This window comes from Gopherus flavomarginatus, chromosome 1 (genome assembly GCF_025201925.1).
Source record: "Gopherus flavomarginatus isolate rGopFla2 chromosome 1, rGopFla2.mat.asm, whole genome shotgun sequence".
In the NCBI taxonomy this organism is placed as follows: domain Eukaryota; kingdom Metazoa; phylum Chordata; order Testudines; family Testudinidae; genus Gopherus; species Gopherus flavomarginatus.
Genome location: NC_066617.1, coordinates 357,860,589 through 357,872,689, shown reverse-complemented (window position 1 = coordinate 357,872,689; position 12,101 = coordinate 357,860,589). Strand labels below are relative to the sequence as shown.

Sequence of the window (12,101 nt, the reverse complement as noted above, 5' to 3'; positions counted from 1 at the left end):
ACACCACCAAGAGAAACCTCTCCCCTTCCCCCCAAGCCAGCAGCTGTGTCTATACTGAAGCACTATAATGACACAGCTGTGATCATGCAGCATTTAAAGTGTACACAGCCTGACTCTCACTGAAGGTGGAAAACTTCCAAGTAATGTTGGAGAGGGGAGTCTAGTCTATGTGATACAATGGCTGTCACAGCCTTGCACATCTGCTGCTGCTGCCGCCGCCACCACCAGCCACTTAACTGCACCCATCGACCCACCACCCAGAAACCATAGGTGCTGACACTGTGGGTGCTCTGGAGCACCCATGGGGAAAAAAAAAGTGGGTGCTCAGCACCTGCTGACAGCCCCATGGATTAGCTCCTCCCAACTGCCTTCTGCCTGCCCCTGGCTGCACATATAAGCTCCTTCCTCTTCCTCCCACTGGCTGTGATCAGCTGTTCAGCAGGAGGCAGGTGGGGCTGGGGTGGGGGGCAGGAAGAAGGGGGTAGGAGTAGGGACTTGGGGGAAGGGGTGAAGTGTGGGCAGGAGCTGGGGTCCAGCACCCTCAGGGGAAATCCTAAAAAGCACCTCTGCTAGGAACCCACTCACCAAGGCAGTAGCACCACCAGTCACTAGCTCCTTTGCCATAGGGTGAACCCCCTGCTGGTGGTTACCCATATAATTCCCACCCCATGACAATACCCAACCCTTTGCTACACTGCAATGCCCACACCTGCCCACCCAGACTGGGCACATACCCCATAGCAGTATTCCAACTGCAACATCCATATGGACTCTTACCCATTACCTCCCAACCCCTCCAGGAAGCCACCCAATGTGACACATGCCAGAGAAATGCATGTTATAGACTCCTGTGAAACACAGTGATGAAGGAACAAGAAAGCTGGGCCCCTAGGGCCTGATTTTATTTCTACAAAATACAAATAATTGCTATTGTCTTACATAGGAATTACTCTTATTCTATGGCAGGAAAATAGGATCCCACAACATGACAGTTAACACTCTTAGCTCTGAACATAAAATAGCACAGGACCTTTAGTAACCTGCTCAATCCAAAGACACCCAGTCCTTCAGAACAGAGGTGGAAAAAATCATTGTGGAAATTTATTTATTTGGGTGCAAAGAACCACTGTGGTGGTGATGACAGAACTTACAAGATTTCATGCACACACCAGAAACAGCTAGTGGCAAGCAGAGTTTTACAATGCAGTTTTGCAGTTGCCTCTGTTTAGGTAGAGGGCCCGGTGCTGCTCCCAGGTTGGGCACTAGTTTCAGGTACATTAGATACAGCAGCAATTGGCACGCTTTTCTCTTTGAGCCTTGCACACACTGCAGTTGATTGGGAAATGAGTACCTACAACCCATCCAGCAGCACAACTGCTCTCTTGCTTGTGTTCTTCTGTTGCTTTTAACTTTCTCTCCTTTCCTATCTGCAAGATTTTTGTTTTGTCCCTCTTTATTTCCATCCTGCAGGCTGGTGCCTCCCAGTGCCTGTGACTCCACCCACTGGAAGTACATGATGCTCTTCCTACTTCCAGGACAGGCAGTGGGTAGAACACACTGTTGGCAATTTTCTAGGTATAGGCCACATCCACACGCTCTTATGACCTATCAAGTGAATGCTGGTGGCTGAGACTGCATTGTGCACCAGGGCACTTGCTACAGGAGCAGAGGGAGGTGGTGAACATTTCCATGGAGGTACTTGCCCCACCCATATCACACCCCCCTACCTTTCTACAGAGACAGAGGGGGATGTCCTAGGCATACAGCAATTACAGAAGCATCTGGCTTCTTTACCCTCCATAAAACAGGATTGGGGGGGGAGGGGCGAGAAAGAGATGGGGAAGAGAGCAATGGGTAATGACATCATGTTCCATATTTGATTCCAGAGGTTCTTTGCACTACTCAGATTTGTGCCTCATTAACTACTGGGCCAGGTTATTTTCCAATGCATGGTCACTGATCTTCCATCAAGTACATACGACTCTTTAATAAATGAGGGGGAATTTCACTCAGAAAAATCTGTTTTCTCTGGTTTTGAGTCCTGACCAAATGGCGGCCTGCCTTCAAAACACACCTCCAGTCTGTGTTTCAGAAAGCCTGTGTCTTTACCAATTCCTTTTTTAAAACATTGTCATCATCTAGAAAACAAAAAGCAAACAGAAGTGTTACAGTGAGAACCAGTTCAGATACAAGAGGTGAACCTACTGGACTCAATACACCTTAGTGACAATGCAGAGAGACTGCTGGAGGACACTAGTTAAGGCATGGAGACCTCAGCATGAAAGGTGACAAAGAAAGAAAAAAGTAGCTCTTCTGGGATCATTGCAGCATGTAAACTGAGTTATTAGCTAGATAGGCAGACTCCCAGGCCTCAACCCACCTTGAAAGCTAAAAGGTAGGAAGTCATATATACACCTTACTATTTAAATATTATCTATTTAACTTACCCATTGATGACTGTGTGGGTACTTCTTGAGAGATGAGTTTGGAGGCCTGGAACCAGATTCTGCTGGGAAGGTAACTACATCACAAGCCTCTACTATTTAGCCCACTTGTTGGCGGTCTCAGGACTGAGGTTAGTGACTCCGTGGCTCAGAAGACTGGACTACGCTCTCAGATCTAGGCCCTGTTTATGCTGGGCTTGTTTGGACCCTTTTAACTATACTACGGCAAGTCCCCAGTGTAGACATGCGCTGGATTGGTCCAAAGGGGGGAGAGGGGAGAAGCTTGCACCAGTACAGGTCACTTACTAAATCATCAGGAAAAGGTGTCTGCATTAGGGGTTTGCACCAGCATAATGACATCAGTGGGGCTACACCAGTGCAAATTTCTTGTCGTCTTGAGGTGACCCCTCCACATTGCACAAGACACATCCACTACAAATCATGAACTAGAGGTTATGAAACCACCATTTCAATTTGACCCACTGCCCGGCTTCTTAATATACAGACCGTCCGTAGGCATTTCCCACTACTTCTGGAGCAAAATGGAAATCCTACATCAGATTCGGTAGAATTTTTAAAGGGGGAGTTTTTGAGTACAAAATTTGAACAAATAATAGTACAGTGACTTGTGTTAAATTTAAGTTTACACTCCTTCCATACACACTTATTTTCATTGTGCCACAGATTTCTGTGTTGACCATGAATAACTACCTTGCAGAAGATGGCATGGGGGTGGAAGGTGGGGAAGGTTAGAGTTTGGATAGGAACTGGAAGGGTAGGTGGTTTGGATGTGACAGCTATTAAGGGCTTTTAGCACTTGGGAGGGGGAAAAATCTACAGTCTCTTTCCCTGTAACAGTCAGCTGACCCACGTTCCAGCATTTGCCAATGGATCTAACAATAAGCACATTAATTGGCTCCTGCTAAAATAATCAGTGAAAGCCAACACTGACATTTCTATTCACCATTATTAATCTTCTGAGATAGATGGGAAGTTCATACCCTTCAGAGAAGTCATTTTAGGTTGTCTACAGATTCAGTAAGGAAAACACATTGCAGGAATTTTACACAGTTCATAGCTGGAAGCTTTTCTTCCCAGCCAGAAGGGTTAGAAACAAAGTTTGTTTTCAGTGCTCGTCATATACTTAGATTTTAAGATCTGAGGGGCAGGGGCCATCATTTTGTTCTGTATTTGTACAGCACCTAGTACACTAGAGTCCTGGCCCATGACTGAGGCGCCTAGATACTAACACAATACAAATACATAATAAACAACAATAAATCCAAGCCTGCAGCCACAATTCTGCAGCAAGTACATTTCACTGTATCCCAAGAACAATAAGGGCCTTGATTAAAAATATACCCAGAGTAGAAGGAAATAGGTTATGAGAGACTTCACAGAGGTTAGCATTGAGAGCCATCAAACTGATCTCCAATTCAGCTCCTGCTTTCTTCTGTACTTTCTGGGGCTGTTTCCTGGTTGGCCACTAAAAAGAATGGTTACTTACCTTTTTGTAACGGTTGTTCTTCGAGATGTGTTGTTCACGTCCATTCCACATTAGGTGTGCGCACACCACACGCATGAGCGTCGGAAACTTTTTCCCTTAGTGGCTCCCGGCGGGGCGCCTGCCAGAGTGGCACCACTGCGCCACGTATATATACCCCCGCTGGCCCGACCCCCTCCAGTTCCTTCTTGCCGGCGACTCCGACAGAGGGGTAGGAGGGTGGGTGGTGGAATGGATGTGAACACCACATCTTAAAGAACAAGAGTTACGAAAAGGTAAGTAACCATTCTTTCTTCTTTGAGTGCTTGTTCATGTCCATTCCACATTAGATGAATCACAAGCTTACCTTTGGAGGAGGGTAGGAATCACGAAACAATTGATTGGAGGACCACTCTGCCAACTGCCGTGTCCTCCTGTGCCTGCTGGTTGACGGCGTAGTGGGTCGTAAAGGTGTGCACCGATGACCAGGTGGCCACCCTGCAGATCTCCTGGATCGGGACCTGCAGGGCCAGCTCTACTGTTTTTGCTGCCCCAAGCAGTGCGCCGAATTGCCACCGTGGACAGCGGGGGCAGTCCATGTGCCGTTAGGGTGGCATGCACGTTTCCGTGGTGGCGGCAATTCGGCGGCAGCTTCTGTCTTTGTCTGAAGACAGAAGCTGCGCCACCACAGGCAGCTGAACACAGAAGCTGCCACCACCGTGGAAACGCGCGAGTCGCCCTAATGGCACACGGACTGCCCCCACCGTCCGCGGCAGCAATTCGGCAGGCTGCTTGGGGGCAAAAACACACAGACTGCCGCCCCTTGCAGATTGCCACCCCAAGTACCTGCTTGAGAGGCTGGTGTCTGGAGCTGGCCATGGGAACCTGTGCCAGGAAGACCGCGGAAGCTGCCTGTGCTCTGATTGAGTAGCCTGTGACCACCGGAATCGGGACACCAGCGAGGTCATAACACACCCGAATGCAGTCCATAATCCACGATGAGATTCGCTGCGCCGACACCAGAAGGCCTTGCATCCTCTCAGTTACTGCCATGAGCAGTATTTACGACAGAGCTTGGTGCACTCCAAGTAGAATGCCAACACTCAGCAGACATCTAAGGTGTGCAGGCTGCAGTGGCTTGGGTCCTCATGGCGTTTGGGGGAAAAACAGCAGACGACAAATGTCCTGGCCCAGACGGAATTGTGAGACCACCTTTGGGAGGAACTTAGGGTGTGGGCGGAGCTGCACCTTGTCTTTGTGAAATACAGTGTATGGTGGCTCCGAGGTGAGCGACTTTAGCTCAGATACCCTTCTGGCTGAGGTGATGGCCACCAGAAATGCCACCTTCCAGGAAAGGCGGAGAAGGGAGCAGGTAGCCAGGGGCTCAAACGGGGGTCCCACGAGCTTAGAAAGGACTAAGATGAGATTCCATGGAGGACTGGGGGGTGTGAGTAAGGGAACACCCTTTCCAGACCTTTGAGGAATCGCCCCACCATTGGGTGGGAGAAAACCGAGCTACCTGAAAACCCTAGGTGGAAGGCGGAGATAGCCGCCAGGTGCACCTTAATCAAGGACAGGGCCAGCCCTTGCTGCTTGAGGTGCAGCAGGTATTCTAGAATGGCCGGCACTGGGGCCTGGTGTGGCTGTATCTGTTGTAACCCACACCAGCACAAGAACCTCTTCCACTTGGCTAAGTAAGTCGCCCTGGTAGAGGGCTTCCTAGTACCAGGTAGAACCTGCTGCACAGGAAGGGAGCACTGGCTCTCCAAAGCATTTAACCACATAGCTTCCATGCTGTCAGATGCAGCGCTTGCAGGTTGGGGTGGAGAAGCCGCCCTCCGTCCTGTGTAATGAGGTCCTGGTATAGAGGCAGGGTTATCGGGGCCTCCACCAACAGCTCGAGACCGGGGCGGAGAGAATGATCGACGCCCTGTCCCTGCGCACCTTGAGCAGTAACTTATGCACCACGGGGATCAGGGGAAAGGTGTATTTCAATTCCCTTCCTCACGGGATTGCGAGTGTGTCTGCTGTTGAGCCCGGGCTGTGACCCTGGAATGAGCAGAATTGAGGGTACTGGGCGTTGCCCTCGGTAGCAAACAGGTCCATCAGGGGAAACCCCCACTTTTGGAAGGGCGAAAGCATGACGTCTGCTCTGACTGTCCACTTGTGCATGCAGTAGGACCTGCTGAGGTGGTCCGCCAGCTCATTTTGCTCCCCTGGGAGATACACCACGTCGAGGTGAGTGGCATGGGCTATGCAAAAGTTCCAGAGGAGGAGAGTCTCATGGCAGAGCAGGGAGGAACGGGCTCCGCCCTGCCTGTTTACGTAAAACATGGCAGTCGTGTTGTCTGTCAGAACTGTAACGCTGTGACCACTCAGAGTGGCATGAAAGGTCTGGCAGGCTAAACAAACCGCCCTGACCTCTTTCACTTTGATATGGAGCAATTGCTCTGCCCCTGACGACACATCCTGGGTCCTGAGGTCCCCCAGGTGAGCCCCCCATCTGAGGTCTGACGTGTCTGTTACCAGCGTCAATTCCGGCTGTTGTGCAGCAAAGGGGATGCCTTTGCAAACCATGGTCTGGGACCAGCACCACATCAAGGAGTCCAGCACGTCCCCCGGGGCTGCCACAATCAAGTCTAGGGGGTCCCTGTCCACACGTGTGCAAGCTGCCATGTGGCCTAGCAGCCGCAGGCAACATCTGGCCATTGTAGTGGGGAACTGGCACAGGGAGTTCACTGCTTGCTGAATGGCCAGGAATCACGATTCCAGAAGGCTTACCCTTGCCTGTACCGCATCTAGGACCGCCCCTATGAATTCCTCTCTCTGCATTGGAATGAGAATGGACTTGGGAACGTTGACCAGGAGCCCCACCTTGCGGACCAGACTCAATGCCCTCTTCACGTGGGACCAAACCTCTTCTTTGGACCGACCCACCAGGAGCCAGTCATCGAGGTAAGGGTAAACTCGAATCCTTTGCCTCCGCAAGAATGCCACCACTACCGCCATGCATTTTGTGAAACCTGTGGGACCACAGGTAAAACCGTAAACTGGTAATGTTCCTGGTTCACAGTAAAGCGCAGAAATCGGCAATTCGCTGGGTGGATGGCGATATGAAAATATGCATCCTTCACGTCGAGGGCAGCGTACCAGTCTCCCGGCTCCAGGGAAGGGATGATAGTGCCCAGAGAGACCATGTGGAACCAGGCCTTGACCAGGAACTTGTTGAGCCCACGCAAGTCTAGAATAGGATGAAGACCCCCTTTGGCCTTGGGGATGAGGAAATAGTGGAATAGAACCCTTTCCCCTTTAGGTGTACAGGTACTATCTGTACCACATCTGCCTCTAGGAGCGAGCGAACCTCCTTTTCTAAGAGATGCTCGTGAGAAGGGTCCCTGAAGAGGGATGGGGAAGGGGGCTGGGGGGTAGGCAGGGAGGAAAACTGTAGCATGCACCCGCTTTGCACCGTGCATAACACCCAACGGTCCAATGTAATGCTGGACCACGCATGGGAGAAGTGGGACAGGTGGTTGAGGAAACAAGGGGATGGATCCGGTAGTTGATCTGGTACGCTGTCCTTCAACGCACCTTCAAAAGCCTAGCTTAGGGCCCGGCTGAGATTTATGTTGGCCTTGACTCTGGCCCGGCCTACTGGAGTTGCTGTTATTATTGCGCCGCCTCCTGTAGTCTCCGCCTTGCCTGCAGTAAGGCTTCTGTCGAGGACGAGGCTGGTACTGGCGCTGGGGAGGAGGTTGTGGCTTAAAGGGCTTCCTCTGAGTCACCGGGGTATGCATACCCAGCAACTTGAGTGTAGCTCTAGAGTCTTTGCGTCCATCTGGTCAGAGAAGAGTCCGGACCCTTCGAAGGGGAGGTCCTGGAACAAATTCTGGACCTCAAGTGGCAGACCTGACTCCTGAAGCCACGCTGAGTGCCGCATGACCATGCCCGATGCAATTGTCCTGGCTGCCACTTCTGCTCAGTCCAAGGACACTTGGAGGGAAGTTTTCGCCACGGCCTTGCCTTCCTCCATCAGGGCTGTGAACTCCTGTTGGGAGCCTTGTGGGAGGTTGTACTTAAACTTCCCCACTGCCATCCAGGAGTTGAAGTTATGCCTGTTGAGGATGGCCTCCTGGTTAGCAATCCTCAACTGGAGGCCCCCTGTTGCCCATGGCGCTCCTTCTCGTTTACCACTGAGACTACCAGGGAACATGGGCTCGGGTGCCAGAACAAGAAGTCGTATCCCTTTGACGGGGCGAAGTACTTGCACTCCACACCTTTGACTTGGTACACTGGATGCTGTGGTCTGCATATAGTTATGTAATTAGACTGAATGGTCTTAATGAGTGGGAGCGCTATTCTGGATGGACCTTCTGGGCTCAGAATGTCCACCATGGGGTCCTCCTGCTCAACCATCTCCTTGGCTTCAACCTCAAGTTATGGGCCACCTTATGTAGCAGCTCTTGGTGGGCTTTGTGGTCTAGTGGCAGAGGTCCTGTTACTGCCGTGCCTACTACTGCTTCATCTGGAGATGACGAGGAAGTTAGCAGTTGCTCAGTTTCCTCTAGCTGGTCTCCCTGGTCCCCTTCCCCCAGGGGAGGGGCTTCCGGCTCAAGCTGGGGCTGGTGGCCTTGGGGCGGCACCGCGTACGGTGCTGGGCTCCCCAGTCTCTCGCTCGGCGAGGCTGCAGGTGGCTTGGACACCGTAGCTTCCCTTATGGATGAGCGTCGGTGCAGGGACTGGCACCACTGTACTGAGTAGCTGGGCCTGGATGCTGGTGGTAGGCCCAAGGGGTCCAGAAGGGCCAGTGCCCTGGTGGTCCCCATTGTGGTTACCAACCAGTTTGTTGTTCCCTGCTGTCCGGAGCCTGTTGCAGGTAGCTGTATTGGCCAGAGTTGGCACCGAACTCCGGTGATGCCAAGCACGAGTGCCACGGCGATCTGTGTCGGCGGGAGGCTGACGATTGGCTTCTTGCTGATCGGGAACAGGACCAGTACTGCTGCTCTCTGGACCAGTACCGATGTTCCTGAGCCCTTGGCGACTCCTGGCTTCTGTTCTCCTGATGCCAGTCTCATGGCGGGGGGAGGGGGGTGGCACCGGGGAGTGCTGTGTGCCCTGCACTAACCCCGTTCGCTGACTCGCCTCCGGTACCGAGACTTCCCTCTGAGTCAAGGGTAACGGGGAGTCCACAGACTCGGAGCTCGACCAGGACCAAAGCCAGGAGTGGTGCCAGGGCTGTGTCCTCGAAGGGCGCACCATTGCTGGCTTTCCCTTCAACAGCATCCTGGGTCCGGGTGCCGGAGACTTCTCCCTGGCCGAGAGGGGGCTCGCCATCAACAATCTGATGAGGTCTTTTGCAGCCTCAGAGGTGTCAGGTGTGGAGGGCTGATCTATTACGCCCTCGAGCCCTTCGTCCGCACTGAGTTCACTTATAGCTGAACTCGGTGAGACTTGTGGCACCGGTACCACCAGTGCCAAAGTTGGTGCAGTGTCCATGCCGCTCTTCCTGGAACCCGGGGCCTGATATGGCGCCGGTCTCCTTTGTGGGGAGCGTCCGCACCCCTTCTTTGGTTTTGTCTTGGGCTGCACCGGGGAGGATGAGCGGTGCTGGGGCCTACTTTGGTGTCCCAGGGCTGATGGCTTGGGGTGCTTGGCTGGTACCGCATCTTTCGACGGCTCCGGGGCACTCCGCACGGAGGAGGCTGGGGCCGGCGTCGGGCGTTCCGGGCCCAATGGCTGCAGCGCTGCCTCCATCAACAACTGCTTTAAGCGAAAGTCTCTCTCTCTCTTTGTTCTCGGCTTAAAGGCCTTGCAAATCTTACACTGCTCTGTTTGGTGAGCTTCCCCTAAGCAACGTAGACAGGAGTCGTGGGGGGTCACTAACCGGCATAGGCTTGTGGCGTGTGGCACAAGCCTTAAATCCGTGGGCCTGCAGCATGCCCTGCAGCCCAGGGTGGGCACTAGAATCCTCCAAGCACCTAATCTATTAAGTGTCCAACAACAATGAAATGCTAACTAACTGATAACTAACTGATAACAGCTAAGGCTAAAAGATTGAGAGCAAGAGGTTGTTCTAATGCTGCCACAGACAGTAAGAAGGAACTGGAGGGGGTCAGTCCAGCGGGGGTATATATACACGGCACAGTGGTGCCACTGGCGGGGGCCCCGCCTGTCCGCCGGGAGTGGGTAAGGAAAAACTTTCCTATGTTGGTGCACGCAGTGCGTGTGCACCTAATGTGGAATGGACGTGAACAAGCACTCGAAGAAGAAACTCCTTTTCTTAATGTTATGATTTTCCATTGCCATAAGCACCTATCAGACCAGCTACCAGAAGCGGTAAACACATTTTTTAGATTTGTCACAGTTAGTGGTTCTAATATTCTCTGCAGGACTTGGCTCAGCCCAGGTGCCCCTCTTGTCATGCATGAATAAGTGAACAAAGCAGCAGAGCTCTTGCAGTCCCATCTGAAAGCTTCAGGGCTTTGCGCCTGGAATTGTATGGCTTGGCTATCATATTGCTGCTTGTAAGTTATGGCTAAAAGCAGTGATCTATCTCAAGAGATGCTGACGACACCTGGAAATCCTTGTCTATACAAAGTTCATGGCTGTAATTCATCACTGGTACAGCTCTATCAGTAACAAAAATGGTGGAAGCTGTAGCATAGACATGGCTTAGGTGTTTTAACCACAATAATGCTGTGGTAAGAGACACTGAACCTTACCACTTTCACCACTAGGTGAGCTGCACCATTAAGTAGATGACGGCAGACAAAGCTGAAGTGCTTAAGGCAAGTGGATACATAGAGTGATCAGAGCCAATTTACAGCATCACATAAATGGCATGCTGTGTCTCCAACTCATAACTGCATAGACAAAGCTTACTCTGCCTACCTTGAGAATCTACCATTTATCTGTATCCCCTACATTTTTCTTCTCATATGCATGAGTTTGGTTCTTCCATGTCCATACAAAATGATGTTTCCACTTTCAAATTCAAGATGGTCCCCTTTCTGTATTAAACTCTTATTAGGGTTGCTATATCCACACTGTACTGCAGAAGAACTATTGTACGTTTAGGCGTTTCTTCCACTTGTGTCAGCGCTTGGCAAAATCCAGTTGGTTTGGAACTCTATGTAGGATCACTGAGTGTCATTTTTGTGTACCGCTTACCCAGTCCATTCCTCCTTTGCCTCCTAGTACTCCAACAAAGCAACAGGTTTCAGCCAGGATCTCCCCTTCCAAAAGCCTCCATAAACCACATCATGAAAAAAACCAAAACATTATAAGCGTTAAAGGTTACCAGCAGTCCCAATCAATTTACTTGCCATCAACATGATTTTAAGGAATTATCAAATGTGTTTCCTTTCCTAAACTGGACCTTTAATTGCAGCTGTTTCTTTAAGGTGCTTTGGCCTCTTGCCAAGCACCAACATTCTCCAGGTCTCAGCAAAGCTGAGCCTTTTCCAGGCTATGTTTAACCTGCCTCTACAATCAAATTACTGAACTCTGATCTAGGAGATTGTGAACCCCTGACCAAGGCACCCATAAATGTCTGATAGGCTCTGTTGACAGACTGGCTTTGGATGTCTCACTTTGAGGAGAGTATTTAAGCCTTACGACGACAATGATTTTGTATAAACATGGGTTTAGTCAGTCAAAGAGAACAGGTGGCAGCAGAGCTAAAGCAATAAGGGTCAGATTTGTAAAAATATTTAGGCACCTAGTGGGATTTTCAGCAATTTGGTGCCTAAAACTCATTGCTTTCAAGGGGTGGTAAGTGCCCAGATGCTTTTGAAAAATCTCACCAGGCATTTAAATACCTTTAAAAATGTGGTCCTAAGATGCTAGTCTCCCAATTTGCCTTTCTGGATCAACTAATAGAACAGCCCTATATTTCTTTTTTAAAATAGTATATCTAGAAGATATAGAATATAGAGAAAACTGATAGCAAAGACCAGTCAAGCGCAGATATAGAAAATATAAGGATTTCAAATGTCTTCACTGTCATCAACTGCTGGTCAAAGAGAAAACCTCACAGGCTGAACTGGGTAAGAGAAACAGCACAATTTGCTACTTGTAGCCAAATGTCACTTTCAAAGGCTGGACCGATCTGTAGCAGCCATTTTCCACTGTCTACCTTAAAGTCAGACAAAAAGAAGCCCCTCCTTGCTATTTAG

At 50.7% G+C, this 12,101-nt stretch overlaps 1 protein-coding gene across 2 annotated transcripts in view; it reads right to left on the bottom strand.

Moving 5' to 3' along the window:
* Window positions 1–869: 869 nt before the first annotated feature.
* RSF1 (remodeling and spacing factor 1) overlaps window positions 870–12,101 on the bottom strand; it is a 131,926-nt gene continuing 120,694 nt past the window's right edge. For both annotated transcript variants that reach the window (XR_007772577.1, XM_050940356.1), the window contains one exon: window positions 870–2,138. Coding sequence is in view for 1 of the 2 variants with exons in the window: in XM_050940356.1 (XP_050796313.1) it covers window positions 2,089–2,138 (50 nt within the window). In the remaining variant the exon portion in view is untranslated. The remainder of the gene's footprint in view (window positions 2,139–12,101) is intronic.